Source organism: Thamnophis sirtalis, unplaced genomic scaffold (genome assembly GCF_051295495.1).
Source record: "Thamnophis sirtalis isolate CommonGarterSnake01/CBP01778 unplaced genomic scaffold, rThaSir2_p1.2 scaffold_13, whole genome shotgun sequence".
Classification (NCBI taxonomy): Eukaryota; Metazoa; Chordata; class Lepidosauria; order Squamata; family Natricidae; genus Thamnophis; species Thamnophis sirtalis.
Window position 1 is genome coordinate 6,846,832 of NW_028261393.1, and position 27,705 is coordinate 6,874,536.

The 27,705-nt window shown below is 43.3% G+C and overlaps 1 protein-coding gene across 1 annotated transcript; it reads right to left on the minus strand.

Annotated features, from left to right (window-relative positions):
- Positions 1–13,547: 13,547 nt before the first annotated feature.
- LOC106548107 (uncharacterized) lies at positions 13,548–26,119 on the minus strand. Its single transcript, XM_087727981.1, has 6 exons — positions 25,995–26,119; positions 21,656–21,754; positions 21,173–21,265; positions 17,950–18,192; positions 16,880–17,017; positions 13,548–14,406 (listed from the first exon to the last, which is right to left on the minus strand). The coding sequence occupies exons 2-6, from the start codon at positions 21,693–21,695 to the stop codon at positions 14,186–14,188; spliced, it is 735 nt and encodes a 244-aa protein (XP_087584107.1). The 5' UTR covers positions 21,696–21,754; positions 25,995–26,119; the 3' UTR covers positions 13,548–14,185.
- Between the last annotated feature and the right edge of the window lie 1,586 nt (positions 26,120–27,705).

The following is a 27,705-nucleotide window of genomic DNA, read 5'->3' on the forward strand; positions in this document are numbered from 1 at the left end:
CCACCTATTGCTTCTTGTCCTACCCTCAGATGCTTTGGAGAATAGTTTGACTCCCTCTTGGTGGAAAATCACTTAAATATGAGCCACCAGTGTGTTGCAGCTAACCAAACCTTTTCTTTTGGAATAAGTCCTACCATTCTCTTTTGTCACATCCCCCCCCCCATTTTATTGTGTAATGAAACTCTAGGGCTGAAAAAGCCCAATATTAGCATTCGCACACAGATGGTGCAGAGTGCATTGGTGCAGGCAGTTCTTGGTAGCCCAAGAATGGCCCATGTAAATACCACCACACCTGGGAGGGACCTTGGAGGTCTTCAAGTCTTCAAATCCAACCCCCTGCTCAAACAGGTGACCCTATTCCATTCCAGTAGCTTTCCTTCTTAAAAATCTCCAGTGTTGAAGCACCCACAACTCCTGAAGGCAAGTTGTTCTACTGGTTAATTGTCCTCAATGTCACGGAGTTTCTCCTTAATTCCAAGTTGCTTCTCTCCTTGATTAATTTCCATCCATTGTTTCTGGTCCTGTCTTCAGGTGCTTTGGAAAATAAATTGATCCCTTGTTCTTTGTGGCAGCTCCTCAAATACTGGAATAATGCGATTTTCAGGCCTGCAGCGGTTCCTTTAAGAATCTTTGGCCTGCCACACTCTCATTAAGGGGGAGAATTAGCAAGGGGTAGAATGTGTTGTTTTCAAAATAAAAAAATTCCTTTCTAGAAGTTCAAGGTCATCTTTTGTCTCCCAAACCTTTGCAGCTGATCGGAAGCAGTTGGGCGTAGGTGCCAGCGTGGAAGAAGATTGGACCATGTGATGGACTGTGGGTGTGGGGACAGGATCATGAACTTTTAACTGGGTGGGATTCTGATGTAACTTCCAGAATTGGGATTCCATAGCACGATGCCAACATGCCTGCCTTATTAAATTGGAACTTTAAGCATAGTTTTGCCTTTGACTCTGATTTAATTGTGCATGATATTTGGAACGCTGACATTATCCCAATTCTGAAAGTTACATCAGAGAATGGGACCGCTGCCGGGTCCAGCCTCCCCGGCAATGCCTCCACAGGCTTTTGCCCAACCGATGGGTGTGGATCAGCAGAGGGGCTCACCACTCAAGGGGCTTACCACTCCCAGCAGCAGACCAACAAGCTGCCCCTGTTCAACCATGCCATGTCACACCTAGTCCTTCTTTTCTCTAGGCTACCCATACCCAAGTCATACTAGCCATAGATTAGCCTTGGCATCCGGCATACCCAACTCCTATGGCATTAGACACAGAAGCTCTTCCCAACATTTATGGAACACTCCTAGATATCTTCTTGGACCCATTACCTTTGGGGAGAAGTATGTGACAAAAGAGAATGTTAGGAGGTATTCCAAAAGAAAAGGTTTGAGCAGCTGCAACACACCGCTGGCTCATATTTAAGTGATTGTCCGCTAGGACACCAAGAGGGAGTCAAACTATTCTCCAAAGCACCTGAGGGTAGGACACGAAGCAATGGGTGGAAACTATCAAGGAGAGAAGCAACTTCTGAGGAGGAATTTCCTGACAGAACAATTAATCAGGGGAACAGCTTGCCTCCAGAAGCTGTGAATGCTCCAACACTGGAAGGTTTTTCTTTTATTAAAGAGTTTTAATAGATTTTACAAATGTTTCCCCTTCCCCTTCCCTCCCCCTGCCCCAACCCTCCCTCCCCCCAACCTCCCAGAGCAAAATACAGGGTATAAACATTTAACCATCATACACTAAGATAAGCTAATTAACTATAGCATCCCACCTCCTCTTGTACTTTAACTCCCCTTTTATTAAGCTAACTTTAGATAAATTGTAACATTCCTTGTTCATTCATTCATAAGCTAGTTGAAATTTCTTAGTCCGATATTTATTTTGAATGTAGTCAATCCATCTTCTCCATTCCAGCTTGTATTTCTCGTCTGAATAGTCCTTCAAATATGCTGAAATTCTGGCCATCTCTGCTAAGTTTACTACTTTTAATGCCCATTCTTGAATAGTAGGCAATTCTTCCTTCTTCCAGTACTGCGCCACCAACAATCTTGCTGCCGTTGTTAAGTTCAGAATCAAATTAGTCTCTATAACTGTACAGTCTGTAATTATACCTAGCAAGACGAGCTGGGGAGTGAACTTTATCCTCTTTTAAAGAATATTTTGAATAATCCACCATATGTTTATCCAAAATGCTTTAACTTTTTTACAAGTCCACCTTATATGATAATACGTGGCGTCAACACAATCACATCTCCAGCATTTAGATTGTAAATTCGGATACATACAAACTAACTTTTTGGGATCTAAATGCCACAACACTGGAAGTTTTAAAGAAGATTTTGCATAACCATTTGTCTGAAGTGGTGTAGAGTTTCTTGCCTAAGCAGGGGGTTGGAGTAGAAGACCTCCAAGGTCCCTTCCAATTCTGTTATTCTATTCTATCCCTCTCATAGTTACTACATTACAACTCTCTGGTAATATGAGCGGATAGAATGATAGGAATGTATTCCAAAAGAAAAGTGGCTAAGAGTATAGCTGAATTGAGTAAACAAATGGAGGACATCAGAAGAGGGAATCACCTGGGTATCAATGCTATCGTCTCGTGTTTGTTCAAACCTCTCCTTAGAAAAATATCCAGGCACAAATACTTTAGTTGCCACAACTTACTTTCATTACGATTGAGTGAAAATGGATTGTTTAGAGCAATGGTAGTCAACCTGGTCCCTACCGCCCACTTGTGGGCGTTCCAATTTTCATGGTGGGCGGTAGGCAGGGCCGGATTTTCCTATAGGCTAACTAGGCTTCAGCCTAGGGCCTCAAGATCAAGAGGGGCCTACATTCAAATTGTTAGCAAAATTAAAATCACACTATTCTAAAAACAGTGAACACTAAAACACTGAACCGAAAATAAGGAGAAATTCTACGCATATGACTAATAAACAAACATAAGAATGTATTGGTTAAGATCGTTCCAGCGCCGCGGCAGTTGAGGAGCCCACCCACGTTCCTGGCACTGGCGGTCAGGCAAGAAGCGTGGCCGCTCCCAGTAGCCGCCCCGTCGACGTGGAGCCCACCAGCGGCCAGGCAGGTGAGGGCGAGGGGGCCGAGCCGGGCAGCTGAGCGCAGCAGGGGAGGCGGCTGGCCTCGCTGCCTTTGCTGCAGAGCAGAGCCGCCCTCCGTCAGGAGGCCAGCTATATATATTGATATATATTGATATATATCACAGTAATGATGTATTTTATTGTCTCTCGTGTAATTTACAAACTTAGAAATGGGAGGTGAAAGGGCCTCATAAGTGGAATAGCCTAGGGCCTCTTTTCATCTAAATCCGGCCCTGGCGGTAGGGGTTTTGTCCGATATTGAAGCACTTTCCTTTTTTAAAATTTAATTGACTTCCCTACTTTATAAATCACCATTCCTGTGGAACCGGTGGGCGGTTAGAAAATTTTACTATTAACAGAGATACAAAAGTGGGCGGTAGGTATAAAAAGGTAGACTAGCCCTGGTTTAGAGAAAAACCACGTTCCCCTCAGAGAATTGCCCCAAACACAGTATTTCAAACCTCTCAGGTCTCCCCCCTCCATGTTCTAAATGACTGCCAAATTTCAAGTAAATTACTTGTTACTCGCCTAACAAAGGTTTCATTTAGCCACAGAAATGTTGGGCCTAAATTGTGGTCATAAGCTGAGACTCCCTGTATTACATAACTGTCCAGGATTCACAGTTTTACGTCTCCCTGTTGATTTTATGTACCAGCCCTGTTACAACATTCAACATTGCCAGGTTCTACGCAAATATTCTCAGAATTCGTCAGGTGATTATTTCCCCCTTCTGTTTAGAGCTCAACACTGCAAACTACAGTCAATTTGACTTGCTTCACCTTTCACATAGCCATTTTTAAAAAAATTCCCCTTTGCATTTCTACCCATCCTTTTTTTTTAATCTTCCCACTATTTGCATGCTGATATCTTCTATGCCTCTTACACATCTTTGCGTTTTCTGCTCTGACGCTATCTATAGCTCGTTATAACATTCCACTTAATATAACTTTTTTATATTTATTTTAATGGCTGTATTCACACCCTTAGGTCAGCCTAGCCCTGTCATGATGATTCATTAGATTGCTTATCATAAACAAATCAAGAAAACTCAAGTTCCTGCTCGGCGACAGAGCTCAGGTGTGTGTTTCCAAAATTAGAAGCTGTATTTGCATAACATGACAAATGTCACCAAAGCTATTGACTTTAGGGTTGTTGTTTTTTTGTCTTATAAATGAACTGAGCATTATTCAGCACGCAAAGAAAATGGGATTACAGATAGTCCTCAACTTACAACCACAATGGCGCTCAAAATTGCTAAGGGAGACATTTGTTAACTGAGTTTTCAACCAATTTACGCCCTTTCTTGATAGGGTGGTTAAGGGAATCACTGCAGTTGTTCAGTTAGCACGGTTGTTAAGTGGATCTGGTTTCCCCGTTGACTTTGCTTGCCGGAAGGCCGCAAAAAAGGATCACGTGACCCACCGTTATAAATAGGAACCAGTTGCCAAGCCCCTGAATTTTGATGACATGACTGCAGGGATCCTGCAAAAGTTGTGAGTGTGGGAAAAACTGGTCAGAAGACACTTTTTTTTCAGCATCGTTGTAAGTTCAAACGGTCGCTAAATGGATTGTTGTAAGATGAAGATTACCTGGCCTTGTGACCGTGGTGGGATTGAAATAATTTAACAACCACTTCTCTGCTCTAATGACCAGCTGGGTAGGCGTACCTACCTGGGTGATCATGTGACTGGGTGGGCGTGGCCAACTTGATGCCACTCACGTCGCCTCGCCTGGCTGCCCATGACTATGGGGATGCTGTAACAGTCATAAGTGTGAAAAACGACCCCCTTTTTTCCAGTCCCATTGTAACTTTGAATTGTCAATAAATTCACCATTGTAAGGCAAGGGTTACCTGTACAGAAACACAAATAGCTTCTTTGCTTGCAAAAAGCTGCCCTAAATATTAATCATTAGATTAGAAATGGGGGGAAGCAGAGGTGGGTTTCTATCAGTTCGCATCTATTCAGTTGAACCGGTTCATCAAATCTACCGAACCGGTTAGAAGAGGTTCCACCAGTGGACCCGGAAAGCAGGTCACACCTACAGAAGAGGTTCCAAAGTTGTTTGAAACCCACCACTGGCAAGGATCTTGTAACTTGACAGCTTTAAGACTTGCATGCTTCAATGCCAGAGTTTCTGAATAGCTACTTGGACCGACCTAAGTACTAATTCATAATTTCATATCCGGTCACATGGGCGGCAAGCCACTCCCATCTGGTCACATGGGTGGCAAGCCACTCCCACAAAGGAGGCCACACCCACAGAGTAGGTTCCAACATTTTTTGAAACCCACCACTGGGGGGAATAGACACTGAAGATCAGCAATAGCCACAGCCATTATGGAAACCTAAACCTTTCTGTCTGAATGCCTTCCTGTAAAGCGGGGGGAAAACAAACGCTGTGGGAAGGAGATTTTGTTTCCAACAACCGGTTCTCCCAACTGCTCAGAAAGCAGTTCTCCCGAATAGGTACGAACCGACTGAATCCTCCCAATGCTTGTTACCTATGTTGTGGTAAAGCCAATTATGGGGCGACTTTTAGCCAATTACACCATTACAATTACACAAGAGATTGCTATTCTGAGGATTACATTAGGGAAAATCTCCTTTCACATAAACCCTGTTACACTTGATCGATGTAACTATAATAATTAACGAACACTGATTGGGCACGAGTAATCTGGTTACTAGAAACTTGGTGATTTTTTTAAATTAAAGAGTTTTAATAGCTTTTGCAAGTATTTGCCCTTCCCCTTTCCTCTCTCCACCCCAACCCCATACCCCTTCCAACCCCCCCCCCCAAACTTCCCAGAGCAAAATACAGGGTATAAACATTTAACAATCATACACTAACATAAATTGACTAACTTTAGCGTTGTACCTTCACTTATACTTTAACTCCCCTTTTATTAAGCCGAGGTGGCGCAATGGTTAGAGTGCAACACTGCAGGCTACTTCAGCTGACTGCAGTTCTGCAGTTCGGCTGTTCAAATCTCACCGGCTCAAGGTTGACTCAGCCTTCCATCCTTCCAAGGTGGGTAAAATGAGGACCCAGACTGTGGCGGCGATATGCTGACTCTGTAAACCGCTTAGAGAGGACTGAAAGCCCTATGAAGCAGTATATAAGTCTAACTCCTATTGCTATTGCTATTAAGCTAATTTTAAGTAAATTGTAACATTCCTTGTTCATTCATTCATAAGCTAACTGAAATTTCTTAGTCCCATATTTATTTTGAATATAATCAGTCCATCTTCTCCATTCCAACTTGTATTTCTCATCTGAATGGTCCTTCAAATATGCTGAGATTTTGGCCATCTCTGCTAGGTTTGTTACTTTTAACGTTCATTCTTGAATAGTAGGCAATTCTTCCTTCTTCCAGTACTGCGCCACCAACAATCTTGCTGCCGTTGTTAAGTTCAGAATCAAGTTAGTCTCTATAACTGTACAGTCTGTAATTATACCTAACAAGAATAACTGAAGAGTGAACTTTATCCTCTTTTTAAGAATATTTTGAATAGAAACTTGGTGATTTTGTTAATTGAATCCCGCCCCACAAAGCATTGCTGAACAAATCACAAAGCAAGAAGAGAACTAGTTAAGAAGACAAGTTCTACGTCTATCTTCAGGTATATTATGTGCCAGTGACGTGCGGTGAGTTTTATGGCTGGTGAGGCAGCAATTTTTTTAGACTTGTGGACTTCAACTCCCAGAATTCCACAGCCAGGCATGCTCAGTTCCGATTTAAAGCGACAGCATTTGTTTTTCTCCTTTGCTAAATAAGTTTCTTTATTTCTTTTTCTTTTTCTTCTCCCTTCCCCTCCTTCCTCCCTCTCTCCCTCCCTCCCCCTCTCTCAAACACACACACACACACACACACACACACACACACACACAAAGTTGCACCAGTAGGTGAGGCATGTTGTTCTCCTGCCTTCTCCTGTAGAGGGCGCTTTTTAAGAGGCTTTTTTAAACAGTTAAGCACTAAGCAGAGTCATCCACGGTGACTCTGCAGCAACTAGCTCAGCCTGACCTCAGTTCTTGCCTTTTTCCTTTTACATTTATTTTTATTTTTATGATGACAGTGGTGAGGCTCTGCCTCCTCTGACTGCACATCCCTGTTATGTACCTAAAAAGGGAAGTCTTCTCTTGAAATTTCTAGAAAGAAGCAGGTCAGAGCCACATTTCTTGGCAAGGTTTTTTTTTTCAGAAGTGATTTCTTGTTGTTTTTTTCCTAGGCCTTAGAGAGAGGGATTGGCCGAAGGTTGCCCCACCTGCTTTGTGTCTAAGGTGGGACCGAAACTCTTGGGTTCCCGGTTTGTAACTTGATGCCTTAACTACAACGCCAAACTGGCTTTCTATAAAAATATATATTCAGCTAAATGTAACTTAAAACAAGTTGACTAAACCTAAAAGGTGTGTGCAACTTGAAAACCAGATTGGAGTCAATTTGTTGTAGAGAAAAATCTATCTGTGAGGCTGCTAAGAGTTGGCAACAACTTGATGGCACATCATCAAAAATTAACCACAAGATACATAAAGAACGATGATATTTACTGTCTTTACGTTCCCTCCTTTCAATACACGCAACATTATAATTTTTGAAACTTCCTCCAATGTTTTCTGCTTCTTCTTTTTTTAATAATATTTGTTTAAATCAAGTGGTAATTCTGCTTTAAGTCAGAGTGGCTTTGGACATGTATGCTCTTTGGCTGCGGACATGTTCCATTGTTATTTTTGTCTGGAGTCGTGCTTCTCTGTACAAATCTTGGCTCAGATTCTGTGGGATTCACAGTTTCTCCTTGAAGCAGTTAGTCGAAGAAACGGGGCTGTGACAACTGCCAACTTGACGTGGTCAACTTGCTGTATCCAACTCACCACAGGCAACCCGCCACAGCCAACTCAACCCTGTCCAACACATCATGGAAGAGTTCACTAATATTGAAGAAATAGTGGGGTAGAATCATTAAAGAAAGGATGCCGAAGGAGGGATCAAATGAAATGTAAATGACCAAAATTAAAATATTTTTCAAAACTTATTTAAATAATTAAGGTTACGAAGTATTTCTGGCAGGATTAGCAGGTACTGTAACAGCTTTGTTCCCTGTCCATCTGGTAAACTCTCACAATTTGTTTTTCTCTCGATGTCCATGTCCAAGTATACATCCGAAGTAGACTGTGTTGTTTCCCTGTGTCACATAATATATGTGGGTATATGCATAATTTTGTATTCATTCATTCATTCTGTCATGGTTATGTAGTGTATATTGGAGAGCCTTTGAGAGCTTATGCAATGAAATTTCATTTCAATGTATGCCAATTAGTGTACATTCAAAGTGACAATGAAGTTCTTCTAAGTCTACATTGATTTGTCAAATTGTCCCATAGCAAGCTGTCCTGTGTGGCAAGTTGACCATGGTGAATTGTCCCACAGCAAGTTGGCCACACTCAGGGGTGGGTTCCTGCCAGTTCTAACCACTTCTATAGAAGAGGTTCCACAAATCTACAGTGCCGTTTAGAACCGGTTCCAGCTCTCCCCCCCCCCCGCCCGTCCGCACATCATCAAGATGAAGAGCGAGAAGAGGAATTCTGGGAGTTGAAGTCCACAAGTCTTAAAGCTGTCAAGTTTGAACACCCCTGGATTTTTTTCCTAAAGGGTTAGCAACCCTTTAGAAAAAAAAAACCCTGGGGTGTTCAAACTTGACAGCTTTAAGACTTGCACACTTCAATGCCAGAGTTCCTGAGCCAACATGACTGGAGGAGGAATTCTGGGAATTGAAGTCCACAAGTCTTAAAGCTGTCAAGTTTGAACACCTCTGGGGTTTTTTTCCTAAAGGGTTAGGAGTGCAAGGGTCTTGGAACTTGACAGCTTTAAGACTTGTGTGCTTCAAATGCCAGAGTTTCTGAGCCAATATTTTGGTTGCTAAGCAAGAGGGTTGTTAAGTGAGTTTCACCACGTTTTACAAGTTGTACCATGCCGACCCGGTAACATGGCCGGCAAGCCACTCCCACCTGGTCACATGGCCAGCAAGCCACTCCCACAAAGCAGGCCACACCTACAGAAGAGGTTCTAAAAAGTTTTGAAACCCACCACTGGCCACACTGAATTGTGGCAAGTTGGCCGCAGCAAGTTGGCTGTGGAAAGTTCTCCCATTCTGCTCTTACCTTGCCCTTATGCTCTGAAACTGTTTCTCAGCCTTAGCTAACCAGTTACGTTGACACAAAGTTCTTGTTGTTGTTAAGAAACACTGGTGTGCTACGTCCATCTTTCAAAGCCCTTGGACGAAAGACAATCTCTCAAGCTAACAAGTGACAGATTTTCCCACAAGATTTGCAAGTAGGATAGTGACATCACACTGCATTGAACATCTGCCTTGGATTCCTTCAGGAACTTAATCACTCCCTTATATTTTTCTTACCCATAAAAAATATATCTTTTTGCAAAATTGCAGGTTGCCATCTCTAGTTGGGGAGAGGAGGGGGCAGTCCATTTTAATTCCCAGCGGTTGTACCTAATGCCTGAGTCCTGAGAGTAGAAGACATGAAAAGAAATAAAAGGTTTAAAACAACCCGGAAGGGCCAATCTACAAAACCTCCATTATGTCTCAACAACACAAAGGCTGCTTAGTTTAGAATGGATGGAACAATAAACATAACACCCAGGTGTGCAAATTTGGCTTGCAGGTGGAGTCTGCTTTGGATGACGAAGAAAGTCAATAATACAAAAAAAAAAAAAAGATTATTCCCAATAAAGAGCTAAAAGAAAGAGAGAGTGAAGCCTAAAGATTCTTCAATTCTTAGTGACTCCCCGGACACATTGATGTATCTGTTGTAGAAATGGAACTGAATACTTTTAACCAAGAAGTACTTTCCACTTGATTATCTCCAGGGGTTTCTGGTGATATGTTATCCGGTGTGGTTTGTTAGCTTTTTGAGATCACGTGAGTGGGTGTGGGTGTTTCACATGTACATATTTACTCCTGGCAACATGTGAATGGGTTGGGAGCCATTTCAAAAGTTATGCAAACAAACATGATTAGCCGATTGAACTTGCTAAAAGCTGCCACCATAAAACAGGGATGCAACTAAATTCTCATGTAGCCTTGTGTCCTTGCAAAAGACTACAATCGAGGCAAAATATATAGTAATTTCTGAAAGTAGATGACCAGGTCTCACTTACCCACCAAGCCACTGAGAAGCAAATCCTTCTTATCTTGGCGTCACGATTTTAACAATATGTCAGATTTGGTTTATTCAATTTGAAGACTTCTCTTTTGTTGCTGTTGCCACTTTTTAAAATGAGCTTTAGGCCATACAGATCTGTTCTTTCTTTCTTTCTTTCTTTCTTTCTTTCTTTCTTTCTTTCTTTCTTTCTTTCTACCTACGTACCTACCTACCTACCTACCTACCTCCTACCTATCTATATTTGAGTTTTGTTAGATAAGAATGAGAGGATTAGGTAAAGGTAAAGGTTCCATGTGTAAACTAAAGTTTACTTGTCCCAGAGGTGCTTTTTCAAAAGGTGACTGGATTTTCTTAGGTTTATATAATAATAATAACAGTAGACTTATATACCGCTTCATAGGTCTTTCAGGCCTCTCTAAGCGGTTTACAGAGTCAGCATATTGCCCCCAACAACAATCCGGGTCCTCATTTTACCCACCTCGGAAGGATGGAAGGCTGAGTCAACCCTGAGCCAGTGAGATTTGATTTAGGTTTATTCGATTTATATGCCGCCCTTCTCCCAAGGACTCAGGGCGGCGTACAACATTAAAAGAAACACATAATACGAAAGTTAAAAAGAAATTAAATAGGATAACCCAAACCCAATTAAAATGGACAATGACATTTTTTTAAAAAAAGAATTAAAATTAACAGTAATCAATAATTTGTTTTGCTTTGTTCAGGCCGGGCTGGCTTGCTGGAAAAGCCAACTTTTTAGGGCGCGTCGGAAGGACCGGAGGTCAGGGATTATATGAAGGTCCGGGGGCAGCTCATTCCAGAGGGAAGGCGCTCCCACAGAGAAGGCTCTCTCCCTGAGGGTTGCTAGCCGACACTGTCTGGCCGACGGCACCCTGAGGAGGCCAACTCTGTGGGATCGCACTGGGCGGTGGGAGGCTACTGGTGGCAGTAGGTGGTCTCGCAGGTATCCTGGGCCTAAGCCATGGAGCGCTTTAAAGGTCATAATTAGTACCTTGAATCGCGCCCGGAAGACAACTGGCAACCAGTGCAGGCCGCCTAAAAGGGGTGTAACATGGGAGTACCTGTGTGCCCAGGTACTTAGATTTTCTTTGAAGACATTTCGCTTTTCATCCAAGAAGCTTCTTCAGTTTTGACTGAATGGTGGATGAAGGAAGGATTTCATCCTCCTTCCATCCCATCCTCCGATCCCAAAGCACCTTTGGGGCAACTATGACCTGGGTGACTGAGAATCCCCATAGACAATAAGTAGTGCTTTTCCCACGTTGAGAAATGCTGAAGTCAAAGGCAAAAGAAGTACTGGCCGTTTACTTTTCTAATCATGCGCTGATCAAAGAAAATACGATGTGACAGATTCTCCTCACAGATGGCCAGATGCCAAGTAAGAGTTCTCGGGAGGATTGCTAATCCCCGTTGTGCGCCCAAACTCGCTCAGAAGTGGTGTGGGTTGTTGATGTCATTTCAGTGGCTGTGTTTACCACACATACAGAACCAAAATATTGCAGCCCAGAATGTCAGCCTAGTTCTCAGCTCACTGAGACAGAATGTAATTTATTGCAACTTTAGCCGTTGCAATAATTAAACATACTGGTAGATTCTGGTCAGGGTTTCTGGTTACACCCATTAACCTTACTTCACAGAAGTATCATCCTCTCATATAATATCTACAGACCCCTCACATCCTGGACCTAAATTGTTTCAACTTCTATCCTCAAAATGACGCTATAGGGCCCTGCACATCAGAACAACTAGACACTAAAAACTAGGACAGTTTTTTTTCCCCTGAATGCCATCACTCTGTTAAACAACTAATTCCCACAATACTGTCAAATTATCTACTAAGACTGTATTACTATTCTTCTTCTCATCCTTCCTAGTACCCATCTCTTCCTGCTTATGACTATAACCATGTTGTTTGTACCTTTCAAATTTATATTGTTTTGTTTGTTTCCTAGTATAATTGGATTGTTTATTAGTAACCCATGACTATCACTAAGTGTTGTATCTTACGATTCTTGATGAATGGATTCTATTTTATTTTTCATTACGTACACTGAGAGCATCTGCACCAAAGACAACTTGTGTGTCCAATCACACTTGTCCAATAAAAATTCTATTCTATTCTATTCTATTCTATTCTATTCTATTCTATTCTATTCTATTCTATTCTATTCTATTCTATTCTATTCTATTCTATTCCATTCTATTCTATTCTATTCTATTCCATTCCATTCCATTCCACTCCACTCCACTCCACTCCACCCCACTTCACTTCACTCCATTCTTATTCTTATTCTATTCTATTCTATTCTATTCTATTCTATTCCATTACTGTATTCTTTTCTATTCCCTATTTTATTCTATTCTATTACATTCCATTCCATCTATCACAGGTCAATATCCATGGTCAATGGGGGTTCACAATCTTAAGAGAGAGGATGCAAATACAAGGAAGAAAAAAATAATCAAGACAAAACATGGTCTTTCCCGGGACCAACCCTAAAACGGACTCTTTGGAAGGCTTAAGTTTCATCTTGATCTAGTGTCATCCTGGCAGTTAGAAGCTATCAGTAAAACCTGAGTTTTCTTAAGCAAAACATGACCAAGGAACAGAAGGAAACAATGGATAACTTGCAATTGATTCACTGAGGGTGGGACAAGAAGCAATGGGTCGAAACCAATCAAGGAGAGAACCAACCTAAAAGAAAGAAGAAATTTCTTGGCAAGGAGACCAATTAGTCAATGAAACAGCTTGCCTTCCAGGGTCATGGGTTTTCAAGATGGGATATCCATTTGTTGGGGATGGAATAAGAACTCCTGCCTTAGCCAAGGGGTTAGACCAGAAGACCTCCAAAGTCCCTTCCAGCCCTAAAATTCTATGAACATGTTCCAATCTTGTCTCCATCAATGACCTTACACCCATTTATACAGATGTGGGCTTCACATAAGTTAACAACCCGTTAGCCCAGAATAAAAAAATGTGAGCACGGGCCTTGCGCACATGTGCGCTGTGTCAAAACCACGCCGATTGTATAAGATGGGATAACTTTGCTTGCATGTGTGCCTTGCGCGCATGTGCTCTGTATCAAAACCACGGTGATTATATAGACGAGATAGCGCCAAGGTGGGTGGGTGGGCGGCCCCAGCTGCTGGATATAAGTACCGATTTGTCCAAGCTGGTCCGAACCGGCTGAATCCCACCACTGCATTTATAAGAAAATAGATGCCATTGATTTACTTCTGAACACAGTTTGCTAATTTGTTTTTTATTTAAATAATAATTGCCAGGCACATTTATTCTGAGTTGATTTTTTTTTAAATATAAGAAAAAATGAAAGATGGCATTGTCTTATAAGAGACATTCCATTACAATGTCACACACACACACATACACAAGGGTGCCCCTTAGATGGGAATCATACATCATCAGAAAAAAAACGACACACCAATATATATTTTTGTTCTTCAGTATGATGATTGTAGCCTTAACTCAATCGTTGGAAGCTTAATTATTTAAATCAATTAATCTATTCCAATCTTAACCAAGCCTTTTCAAACCACTATGTAAAAATCTCATTAAATTAAACAATATCTGTATCATTGGGATTCCTTTACTTGCGTGACATTCTTAATACCAACGTTCATTTCTATTCTTATTTAAGATATGCATTAATTGGATACATTAAAATCCCTTTTTACTGAACAAAGAGAAAAGAGAGAGAGACACAGAGAGAGAGAGAGAGAGAGACTCAAAAACCAGCAATTGAGACACACATGGGCACCAACAATTGCTGAAGCCAAAACCTCTCGGATTCCTTGGTACAATTCAATGGGAGATTCCACACACACACACATTTGAGTCGAGAGGTCATTGGTAGGTTGGGGTTAATACAGGGATCTGTCCAGTAGCAACCAAAGGACACTGGGCAGAAGGATAGCAAAAGATAGGCAACTGGAAATCTGGCTGGCACCACTTTTGGCATCCCGAAAAGTGACAATTTCAAGTGCATAAGTTGTGTCTCCTGAGACCAGACTGGAACCGTTTTTGAAGATGTTGTTTTCAACAGCACATCCCCTGGCAGTGAAATCTTGAGCTGGAGTTGTGCCTGTGAAATCAAAGGATAGAGGAGGGACTAGAATTAGCATGTTTTTCTCCCCAGGAGCGATGCTCAATTTGGCTCACCTATGCCCCCCCCTACTCTTCCATCCCCTGCCATTTTCACTAAAAATGAGTGAATTGCTTTTTTATTTTATTTTTATTCTTGGATCCTGACTTGTTTGACTTGGCCCATACCTAAATCAATGAATTGATAGTAAAACCAATGGGATGTCTGCACTTTTTATCAGAGCCGTTGGTGGTGCAGTGATTGCAGGCTAATTCTGCCAACTGCCAGCAGTTCGATTCTCACTGGCTCAAGGTTAACTCAGCCTTCCACGGTTGGTAACATAAAGACCCAGATTATTGCAGGCAAGAGGCTGACTCTGTAAACCGCTTAGAGAGGGCTGTAAAGCACCGTGAAGCAGTATATAAATCTAAGTGCTATTGCTATTGTTACCTTCTGCCTTCCTACTGGATTACAGGTAGTCCTTGGTGTAAAGAGTTCATTTAGTGGCCGTTCAAAGTTATAGTGGCATGACGTTTTTTCACACTTACGACCTTTGCAGAATCCCCATGACCACGTGATCAAAATTCATATTTAGAGGTTCATATTTACAACCTTTACAGTCATGGGAGCCCCTTTTGCAACCATTTGACAAGCAAAATCAATGGGGAAGCCGGATTTACTTAACAATTGCAGTGATTCTCTTAACAACTGTGGCAAAGGAAGGTTGTAATGTGGGGCAAAGCTCACTTAACAAATGTCTCCCTTAACAACAGTCACCCAGGGCTCCATTGTGGTCATAAGTCAAGGACTACCTGTAATTGGGGTCTGGAATGTTTGCAATGGGTACATGGCTCAGTTGAAACTGTGCCATAGAGAAGAGAGTGGAGGTTACGTTTTTTCCATAGGACTTTTTGTGTATTGCCCATCATGGAGTGGCGGAAAACTCTCAGAATTTCTACAAGGTAAAATATGTGCTAGTCATTCCTGCTCTAGGGGGCGGTGCTCATCTCCATTTCAAAGCCAAAGAGCCAGCGCTGTCCGAAGACGTCACCGTGGTCATGTGGACGGCATGACTAAACGCCGAAGGAGCACGGAACGCTGTTCCCTTCCCACCAAAGGTGGTTCCTATTTTTCTAGGTGCATTTTTACGTGCTTTCGAACTGCTAGGTTGGCAGAAGCTGGGACAAGTCAAGGGAGCTCACTCCGTTATGGGGCGCTAGGGATTCGAACCGCTGAACTCCCGACCTGCCTCATCGACAAGCTCAGCATCTTAGCCACTCAGCCACTGTGTCCCTTTCAGAATTTCTGGTCGGAAGCTATAAGAACAAAGGTCAACAGCTCTTCCGATGACCTTAATAGCAACACAGCACTTGCCTTGACTTCCGATATTTTTCCACTCATTTGATGATGTGCTCAGACTAATGGAACATTTCTCCTTCTCCTACAGGTAGTTCTCAACTTACAACCATTCCCTTAGAGACTGTTCAAAATTACTGTGTGTGGCACTGAAAAAAAGTGACTTAACTCCTGTCACAGTATCTCCATGGTCACATGTTTCATTATTTGGATGCCTGGGAAATGGGCACATATTTAGGACTGTTGCAGTGTCGTGCAGTGAGAGAGCCACTTGTGATCTTCCCACCAGGCGTCCAACAAGCCAAGCCAATGGGGGAAGCCAGCTTTACTTAATGACCATTTGATTTACTTAACAACTGCAGTGAACCCCCTTAACAGCCGTGGCAAAAACGGTCAAAAAATCGGGCGCTCCTCATTTAACCACCAGCTTGCTTAGCAATAGAAATCCCCCAGCTCAATTGTGGTTAAGTCAAGTCTAGACATAGAAGCGGATACAGCTTTTGGGATGAGAGTCTGGATTAAAATGTAATGAATCTATGCGGTGTCTCTGATTGTTCTGATTGAGGCTTCCCAAGAGCATGAAACCAACTCCTTGTCCTGGCAAAATCCCCTTTTCTTAATTTACAGTGAATTCTGTGCCTATTCACTTCCATAAAGAGGATTTATAGTCACAGACCGTATCTGGCTTGGAGAGCTGACAGGTCGATATCTGCAAAACTTGGCAAGGAGTCTTGGAGAGTCACGAACCAATTAAGCGAACTAATTGTCTCCTGCAAACTCCACTCCCCTTTCGCTCCTCTTTTATTTCCTCTGGGAGGGGCCATTCCTCGTCTGGACTTACTCCCAAGTCGACCCCTGCTCTTTAGTTGTTCCCTTCGTCTGGCCACTCTGCGCATGCACACACTGGGAACAGGCTCCAGCTGTTCATCTGCCTCACTTATGTCTGACTCCAAAGGCAGCTGATAAATGGCATATGGTTCTGTCCCCTCTCTGCCTCCGACCCAGAGCCCTCATCAGAGCCTTCCCCAGACTCCAGGACTGGCCCATGTTCCTCCCCAACCTCCTCACTGTCCGAATCTTCTGCCAGCTCCACTGGTGGGCCACAACACTGATTTACCTTTTGTGATTTTCCCGGTGATATTGAAGCATTTCTTCTGGAGATCGTTGCATTTCATTATTTTGGCGACACATGTTTTATTGAAAGCAAAGCATGATGGGCAAACCAGTTTACTGTTGGGAATATTCTTGTTAAGTGCTGGAAGAATTAAGACATCAATGAGTTAGCGCTGAGCCGAACCTTCTGCGCTACTTCCATGAGCAAAATTATCCCAGGGTTATTTGGGAGGGGAAATCTAATCCAGTTCTGTTTTGGGGGATACCACTCCCCAAAATTTGTAGAAAGAGAGATATTCATTCCCCGCACAATGAATGGTGCTGTTGTGAATCAACAGCTGGAGGTGTGACCTCTGCTTTGGATTGAAGGGACGTTTAGGTCTAATTTCCTGAGGTCCAGACATTTTAATGGACGATTTAGACATTTAAGCCTAATGTTCCTTCTTTACCTTGCGGGTTTACCTGGTGCATTATAAATACAGTCACCTAACTACACAGTTTAATAAGTTTAGTTTAGTTTAGTTTAATAAGATTTGTATGCCGCCCACTCCCTTGGGACTCTGGGCGGCTTACAGGCAAGGTAAAAAAAACATATTAAAAATTAAGACTAAAAAGATACAATTATTAAAATTCCACATCATGCATTCCGTCTAAGTGGGGCTGGATATTAATCAACAGCCCCAGGCCTGCCGGAACAGCCAGGTTTTGGTGACTTTACGGAAGGCCGGGAGAGTGGTAAGGGTCCGGATCTCAACGGGTAGATCGTTCCACAGGGCCGGCGCAGCTACGGAGAAGGCCCTCCCCTGGGGGGTCGCCAGCCGGCATTGTCCGGTCGACGGCACCCGGAGGAGGCCCAACCTGTGCGATCTTGTTGGCCGTTGGGAGGTAAGTGGCAGGAGGCGGTCTCTCAGGTAGCCAGGTCCTAAACCATGTAGGGCTAAGTAAGAATACAGTAAGAATTCCATCCAGAGAGATTGCTATTAAAATGGGGGCAGGATGAAATGGCAATCGGGGGGGGGGGGGGAGAAATGCAAATAAAAGCAGATTTGAAAATCAAATGGTGATTCCACCTACGTGCAGTGATATCCTTATTGCATGAATCTCCGCTTTTACAGCATGTAACGTTGTTCATCAGATAAAAAGCACTTCCAGAGGACATGATGACAAAGCCTTGTGTGCAGATATCTTTCTTCACTGTGCTGGACTGGCATCCTTTAATTGTTGCATTACGTAGTGTGTCTTTCCCTGCAGAGACAGGGGAGGAAAACTGTGTTACAAAGGAGCTGAAAAGACAACTGTTGCCATTTGTTAAAAGCACTGCTCAGTAATCCCCAAGGCTGCTTTACAAATGGCAACGGGACCTTCTTGATGTCTTCCCCTTGAAAACGTTTCTCGAAAAAGCTTCCTGCATGAGACGAAAAACGTTTTCAGGGAGAAACTCCCATTCCCTTTTGGAAAAAGACTTTTGGGACAACCATGACCTGGATGATTGAGAACCCCTATAACCGTGATGGGGAACCCTGTGCCCAAATCGGAACAAGCACGCATGGGCAAGTGCATATGCATGTGCTGGAGAACTGGAAACCCGAAGACCAGCTGGCTGGCATGCATGCGCATAACCGGAATCCAGAGGAGCAGCTGGTGACGCCGCACAGGCCCAGAGAGAGGCCTCTTCATGTCACCTCTGGCACGCATGCCATAGATTCACTATCACAGCTCTGTAATGTTATATGCTGTACTGCAGCCACTTCAGCTGGCTGTTATCTGCAGTTCGGCGGTTCAAATCTCACCGGCTCAGGGTTGACTCAGCCTTCCATCCTTCCGAGGTGGGTAAAATGAGGACCCAGACTGTGGGGGCAATATGCTGACTCTGTAAACCGCTTAGAGAGGGCTGAAAGCCCTGTGAAGCGGTATATAAGTCTAACTGCTATTGCTATTGCTATGTTGGAAGAGAAATCCAGGTCCAAGCCAAGAATAAAATGGGGGCTGCTGAAGAAAGAAAGGTCCATTTATTTCTTGAGCAGAACCAATACACACACACACACACACACACACACACACACACACACACACACAGCGTGAAGTTCTGGGACAGCTGACCAATTGGTTTGCTTTGTACTTTTATATAGGTTTCTTTCTCTTTTTTTTCACAGCACTTTTTAATCTGGAGGTTTGCTTTGTGAGGTTTGTTATTTGATTTTGGCTGGCTTGTTTCCATAAAAGCTAGTAATGGGTCTACAGCTGGGATGGCAAACCTATGGCAAACAGGTGGCACGCCCCAGCTTAGCTCCACTGTGTATGTGTGTGTGCTTCGCGCAAGCCAGATGGCTTTTGGGTCTCTGCCATGTATGTGCACGGGGTGGTGGTGGTGGTATTGCGTTAATAACGTGTTAATAACATGTGAATAACGCGTATTGCATTATGGGTGAACTCATGGGCTTTCAGCACACAACATCAAAAAGTGTTTCTCAACCTTGGCAACTTGAAGATGTTCAGATTCGCTGGCTGGGGAATTCTGGGAGTTGAAGTCCGGACATCTTCAAGTTGCCAAGGTTGAGAAACACTGGGTTAGACATTACTGGTCTAAAGCTTCCTTTGACTTAATCCTGCCAAAGAGATGTAATTAATTTTATGCTGTTACCTATTTCCTCCAGCCCGCCTTTCTTAATGGGGCCCTTTTGTTTCCACTTTTCTCAATGAACTGGGGTTAAGACCATCTGCTGTCCTTTAATTCCTTCATTTGAGCTAAAGCTATTTTGTTTATGAATAGATTGGTGTGGATTTCTTAATGGGGCACAAATATTCATTTCTAAAGATTTCTCCATCTGCTGGAGGCTGTTTTGCAATGCAGGAAGCTCCATTTCTCCTTTGGGGAAATATAGTGTTCTGCCACTTTTAATATCCCCCAAAATATTTCATACTTCTAGGGGGAGGTCCCCCCCCCCACAATTGACATTTCTCAGTGGAGTCCAGGTGTGGAGTTAGGATCCTGTGCCTTCACCTTTTAGGTCTACTCTACAGAGGCTCAGCTGAGTTTCCCAACAATTAAATGTGGTATAAATTTTCACAATTTCCTGGCATTATGGAAAGGTAACTTCAAGGACTTTTTCAGCCATGAGGCTTAAACACCATCTCTACCATCCCACCCCACTCCACACTCCAGTTTTAAATGAACAGAGACTGCAACAGGGATCATTGGAGGTGTGTGTGTGTGTGTGTGTGTGTGTGTCTGTGCCCCCCAAATATTAATGGAATGGTGACTTTTAAAGGAAATTCTCAAATACAGGCGTTTTAGGTAAATGTAAAGGTTCCCCTCGCACATATGTGCTAGCCATTCTCGACTCTGGGGGGTGGTGCTCATCTCTGTTTCAAAGCTGAAGAGCCAGTGCTGTTCAAAGACATCTCCATGGTAATGTGGCCAGCATTACTAACCAACCAAAGGCGCATGGAGCACTGTTACCTTCCCACCAAAGTGGGTTCCTATTTTTCTACTTGCATTTTTACATGCTTTCGAACTGCTAGGATGGCAGAAGCTGGGACAAGTAACGGGAGCTCACTCCGTTACGCAGCGCTAGGGATTTGAACCGCCGAACTGCCGACCTTTCTGATCGACGAGCTCAGCGTCTTAGCCACTGAGCCACTGAGTGTGGCAGAATTTTTACCTGCTTCTTTGTGTTTTCGATTGTACGAGAATGGAAGCTTGGCTTTTCTGTGGAGGCAATCAGGGTAGCCTTCCTTGTTTCCTTGTTTCTCCTCTCTTCCTTCTCTCTTTCTTTCTTTCTCTCTTTCGCTTCCCATCTTTCTTTCTCTCTTTTGCTTCCTTCCTTCCCTTCTTTCTTTCTTTCTTTCTTTCTTTCTTTCTTTCTCTCTTTCGCTTCCCATCTTTCTCTCTCTCTTTTGCTTCCCTTTTTTCTTTCTTTCTTTCTTTCTTTCTTTCTTTCTTTCTTTCTTTCTTTCTTTCTTTCTTTCTCTCTTTCGCTTCCCATCTTTCTCTCTCTCTTTTGCTTCCCTTCTTTCTTTCTTTCTTTCTTTCTTTCTTTCTTTCTCTCTCTTTCTTTCTCTTCCCATCTTTCTTTCTCTCTTTTGCTTCCCTTCTTTCTTTCTTTCTTTCTTTCTTTCTCTCTCTCTCTCTCTCTCTCTCTCTCTTTCTCCTCTCCTCTCCCTGTCTTTTCCTTCTTCTCTTTCTCTCCTCTTCTCTCCATTCTTCCTCTTTCCCTCCCTCCTTCCCTCTCTTTCAATTGAGAAAGTTCCTAGAAGTAGATATTCAGAAAAGCAACCAGGAAGTGTCAGCATTTACCGGTAAAGATTTCGTAGTCAGATGAATAACAGTTCTCCGCATCTCGACAAGTTGCTTCTGAACACGGGTTACATTGGCAGACCAGGGCATTTGCTGTTTGGGTTGGGTTGGGGTAGAAAATAAAATAACAATGATTTGGAATGGAAAAGCATCACTAATGATTTATGTATTTATGCTTTCTAATCTAATTCTTTTTCCATGGAATGGTGACCAGTGCACCTTCTCTGACCCTGTAAAAACGTGTCCTAATCGTGGCTTATGCATCAATACACTGGTCACTCATTACCCAGCTAGGTAACACCATCAAGGTACTTTATCAGGGTAATGAAACATCTGTAAGAAAACCAGCAAGCTCAGAGAACACCATGGATGTTAATGTTAATCGATCAATAATCTCCAATTACAGTGGATAACTATTTCATCACACTTCGCCTTCCGCCCTCCCAGTCTAGAGGCTATGTTCCAAGTGTTTGCCGGACTTACCTGTAGTGATCAAAGCAGTGAAAAAAATAAGGTACTTCATTGTTTTCTGGGAATGGAGAACTTTCAGTTTGCAGAGATAAATGTTCCAACAACGAATTTCTTCAGGTTAGAAATTTGTAGGGAGAAAGAGCAAGAGAGAATTAATATGGCAAACGAACAACGGAGAACTTGGAGGGAAGCTAATGAAACTGGTGAATCATGAGTTGGATAGGGTTTTTTTTATATATATAAATTTTTTATCTCTAAAATTCTCTGACTGGAAAAATAATGAGCATATTTGGGAGAAACGTTGCTTCAAAGGTGTACATTTACAGTGGAGGAAATAGAAATTACCTTCTATTCATGATGGCTTAGAAATAACTAAGATTTCCCAATTCTTCATAACCAAGCCTTCCCCACCCTAAATGACAAATTCTATCTTTTGTTGGGCACTTTAGTTTTGGCTGAGAGCCACAGGGAAAAAGAAATGTGCTTGCATTTAAATACAAATACTGTACAAACGTAAATGAAATAATATAAATATGCTTGCCGTGGCTGACCCTGGCTGATTTCTGAAAAGGGGAAAGGATCAGAATAGGTGGTTAGGTGAATGGGAGACCACACACAAAAAAACTTCTTAATTTGTAGACCTGATTGGAAAGGGGGAATCCTGGAACTTGCTTCAGGAAGCCAGCTTGATTGTATCTGGGGTTGACGCCTTGGCAGAGTAACTAAGCAAGAGTTGAAGAATTATGAGGCTGTTGACAAAAACTGAATTTCAAACCTATAGAGTCCCTTTGCTGACTGCGGAATTCTGGGAGTTGAAGTCCACACTTCTTAAAATTGCTGAGAAGCAAGGCTGGCTGGGGAATTCTAGGAGTTGAAGTCCAGACTTCTTGAAGTTGCCAAGGTTGAGACGCATGATTTTAGACCATTGGCTATCCAACCTTTGCTTCAACACTCCCAATGGTGAAGCCACCACAACTCCAGGAGGTAGGTTGTCCAACTGCTTCATAACAGTCATAATCAGGAGATGCCATCTTACCAAGTTCGAATCTTTCTCTAGGTAGCTTCAGTTTGTAACTTCTTGTAGGATTCTCGAGTGCTAGGGAGAAAAAAAATCTATACCCTCTTCCCTGCGTGGCAGTACTTCAAGAATTGCAAGACTGCTGTATTTTATGATGAACCTCAATAAATGTTATAATCCCATCAGTACCATTCGCCCCCACCCCCAAAAAATAAGACCTGGTCTTATTTTATTTTTGGCCTTCAAAAGCAGCATTAGGTCTTATTTTCAGGGGATATCTTGTGGCCACTGCTGGCCCACTTCTGCGGCTGTTTGCCGATGCTTACACGCAGGGCCCCCAGCCTCCATTTTGTCATCAGAGGCCTTCAGGAAAGGCCTCCACACCCGAGAAATGAGCTTTGATGGCACCTCTGATGGTGAAAAGGAGGTTAGAGGGCCACAAGCGCAAGCAGCAACAAGTGAGCGCAGAAGAAGTGGGCTGGCAAGGTGAGGCAAGTCTCTTGGTGTGCGAGACCTGGCTGCAACTGTCCAAAAGTAGCAATAGCAATAGCAGTTAGACTTATATACCGCTTCATAGGGCTTTCAGCCCTCTCTAAGTGGCTTACAGAGTCAGCATATCGCCCCCACAGTCTGGGTCCTCATTTCACCCACCTCGGAAGGATGGAAGGCTGAGTCAACCTTGAGCCGGTGAGATTTGAACTGCTGAACTGCAGATAACAGTCAGCTGAAGTGGCCTGCAGTACTGCACTCTAACCACTGCGCCACCTCGGCTAGTGAGCAGCTCCACTCCCCATCCCCACCCTAGCTTGATTTGTACCTGTGTGTCTCGCCCCACCCCATGTTGCCAGGTGCAACAGAGTGGGTGGGGTCTTAACTAGGGATTCTTTTGGGAGTAGGGCTTATTTTCCGGGTAGGTCTTATTTTGAGGAAAACACAGTAGTATTGTATAATCTTTTTTTGTTGGTTAGCTTTCTTTGAATCACCATAATGTATCTAGAAGGTCTGGGTGTTTTTTTTTTAAACCTCCCACCCACTTCATCGTATAAATGCCATTTATCAATATATATTTTTTCTATCGGTGCTCCAGTTTTTAATACCTTGCTATTCATATTTTCAAACGAATTTTTAAAGACCCCTAACAAGGGACAAAGAAAGTTTTTTTTTTTAAAAAAAAAACTTCTTGCACCTTTCTTTAATTCTAATCTAGAGCAGAGGTAGAGTTAAACATCTTGTGGTTTGCTATAAAAAGCCATTTTGTGCCATTATTGTGCTTCGTTTTAATTCTTCTGGACTATTTTGCACAAATGAGCAAATGGGTGGTATTAAGCCCAGTGCTATTCCCCCCCCCACACACACACACATAAAACATCAGCTGATGGATCTTTTAAATAATTAACAGGCTGAGTGACTATATCTTTAACTAGAACAAACACTCTGTGCTTTAAAGGCCCACAACATGCCAATGGAAAACAATAGATCATAGCTAGCAGGAAGCAATTAGAATGAGCACAAAAGTAGTAGCCATGCCTACAGGTCGAAAAAGAGGGATATATTTGAGGATATCAGAGGTGACTCTGGTTCCTGGGCAGGTGCGCCTTTTTTCCCTATGCAAATTAGTGAAAAAGATGAAAGCAACAGCTGCAAATTTATGAATTGAGCCAGTCCTAGTATTATATAACTTCATGTAATATCCCAGTTGCCTCCAGCCTCCGAGTTCCATCTGCCAGTCAGTGTCGGCTGGCAACTACGCGGAGGAGAGCCTTCTCGGTAGTAGCTCCGACCCTTTGGAACGATCTCCCTGTGGAGATTCGTACCCTCACCACCCTCCAGACCTTCCGCATAGCCCTTAAAACCTGGCTATCCCGTCAGGCCTGGGGTTAAAGAATGTATCTCACCCCCACCCGAATGGTATGAATGTTGTGCTCTATTTTTAATTATGTATGCTCTTATGTGTTATTGTTTGTTATTGTTTGTATCCCCCCTTCCCATGAGTTGTGAGCCGCCCTGAGTCCCCCCAGGGAAAAGGGCGACCTATAAATAAATTTCAATCTCAATTTCAATTTCAATCTCAAAATGCAGACATCTCAAGAGATGGAGAAACCTTGTCAGATGTGGCACAAAAATCGAAATAAATCCACGAAGGAGTAAATAAACCCGCAAATGCTTAAAACGTATTTGACTGCAGGGGGAAGTAAAACGTGGCACTTTGGGTGAGTCCACAACTTTTGCAGTCCTTCTTCAAAGAGGTCCGTGAGGAATGATGGATGGAAATGAAGTTCTCTAGATACCTAAGGTAAAGATTCCCCTCGCACATATGTGCTAGTCGTTCCCGACTCTAGGGGGCGGTGCTCATCTCCGTTTCAAAGCCGAAGAGCCAGCGCTTTCCGAAAACGTCTCCGTGGCCAGCATGACTAAACACTGAAGGCGGTGGTGGGATTCAGCCAGTTCGCACCATTTCGAGAGAACCGGTTGTTAAGTTTCCGAGCAGTTTGGTGAACTGGTTGTTGGAAGGAATCATTAGGGCAGAGACCCGGTTGTTAAATTATTTGAATCCCACCACTGCGGTTCCTATTTTTGCTACTTGCCTTTTTTACATGCTTTCGAATTGCTAGGTTAGCAGAAGCTGAGACAAGTAATGTGAGCTCACTCCGTTACGTGGTGCTAGGGATTCAAACCACTAAGCTGTCGACCTTTCTGATCAAAAAGCTCAGCGTCTTAGCCACTAAGCCACCCAGGACTTCAAAATTTCTATCTGTCACTACCAGGGCACTATTGGGTTACTTAATCTTTTCCTATTTCCTGGCCTTCTCCATAGTGATTCCAAGAGCCAGGAATATTCTGGCCCGGTAGCAAAAAATAAAAAATAAAAACCTCACACAAACAGTGTTTCTCTCCCCTCCCAAGAAAATCCCCAAACGTCTACGCAACAGAGAAGAGACAAGGTAGGAGAAAGGGAAGGGAAGAAGGAAGGGGAAGGAGAGGAGGAAGGAAGAAAGTAGAGAAGGGAAAGAGGGAAAAAAGAAAGGGGAAACACGGTGGTATTACAACAGGAGGAAGCGATGGTGAATAAAGCAACCCAAACTGTATATCATAACCTATTAAATGAAATAATAAATGTGTAAGAATGATAAATGTAAAAAATAATAACAATTATGTGAATGTATACTTAAAATGGTATGTAAGAGATTAAAAAAAATAAAAAAATTCTTTGGAAAAAAAACAACAACAGAGTAAAGCTGGATCAAATTATTTTCCTTCGTAGCTCCATTCAAGCAATTCCCAGGCGCAAATTGAAAAGATTTAACACCATGAATATCTAAGTTCCTCTCTTACCTGTTGACTTTTCTCTTTGGCTCCTTGATAACTTTTGTGGTACGATGCTTATAGGCAAAACAAGGGTGCAGTGTCGTTCTGGTGCCTCTTTATATTTGGATGGGCGGAGCGGATATGAGATTAAAACAAACATGGTAACATAGTGGGGCAAACAGATGATTCATTTGGAGGTGTATTTCTGTTTAGCGTGCTGGACTGGGAGATGTGCATCTTTAAAATGTCTTAGAAGACGCGAAAGGCACAGGCATTGGTAAACGCAGTGGCTTTCTAAGTATTGATCGGCAATACTCTCTGGTTCACTAGTACTCTTGCCATTGCAAAAAAATATGGAGATTTTGGTGTTCTAATAATGAAAAGAATGGAATCACAGGCCAAGCCTCTGCAGGAAATATCAGGTCATCTCAGACCCATGTTTCTTAACCTTAGCATCTGAAAAAAAGGTGTGGACTTCAACTCCCAGAATTCCCTGGCTAGCATGTGGCCGTCTCCCCTTCGTCCCGAAGCTTCTCTTTGTGCAGACTATTAAAAGGACCAGAAGAAGATTCAGAAGAGATGCAGCAAGTTCTCCTGTCTATCTCATACACGGGGTTATTGTAGGGGAAAACATCGGAAGATGCCCCTTGTGCTGAACGTAAGGCAGGATAGGAATCAAAATATGGGGATGTGGACAAGGCCATGAGAGCTGTAAGTACCTCCACCTGCGTCCTGGATCCGTGTCCCTCATGGCTGGTTACTAACTGCAGTGAGGTGACACGAGGCTGGATCCAGGCGGTTGTAACCGCCTCCCTTCGGGAGGGGAACTTCCCCGCCACATTGAAAGCGGCGGTGGTGAGACCCCTCCTGAAGAAACCATCCTTGGATCCAGCTGTTCTTAATAGCTATCGTCCAGTCTCCAACCTTCCATTTCTGGGGAAGGTTGTTGAGAAGGTGGTGGCCTTCCAGCTCCAACGGTCCTTGGAGGAAGCAAACTACCTAGACCCCTTCCAGTCAGGCTTCAGGCCCGGTTACAGCACAGAAACCGCTTTGGTCGCATTGATGGATGATCTCTGGAGAGCCAGAGATGAAGGACATTCCTCCATCCTGGTCCTCCTTGACCTCTCAGCGGCTTTCGATACCATCGACCATGGTATCCTTCTGCGACGACTGCGGGAGGTGGGAGTGGGAGGCACCGTGCTACGGTGGTTCTCCTCCTACCTCTCGGACAGGTCACAGTCGGTGTTAGTGGGGGGGCAGAGATCGTCCCCTAGGCCCCTAAATTATGGGGTGCCTCAGGGCTCGGTCTTATCCCCCCTACTATTCAACATCTACATGAAACCGCTGGGAGAGATCATCCGCAGGCACGGGATTAGATACCATCAATATGCGGACGATACTCAATTGTATCTGTCCGCCCCGTGCCAACTCAATGAAGCGGTGGACGTGATGTGCCGGGGCCTTGAGGCCGTTATGGACTGGATGAGGGTTAACAAGCTTGTGCTCAACCCAGAAAAGACCGAGTGGCTGTTGTGTTTCCCTCCCAAAGATTTGGCTACTATTCCACCACTCAGGCTGGGGGGTCAAATTTTATACCCCTCAGAGAGGGTTCGCAACTTGGGAGTCCTCCTGGATCCACAGCTGTCATTTGACCACCACTTAACGGCTGTGACCAGGGGGGCGTTCGCCCAGGTTCGCCTGGTGCGCCAGTTGCGACCCTACCTGAATCGGGAGGCTC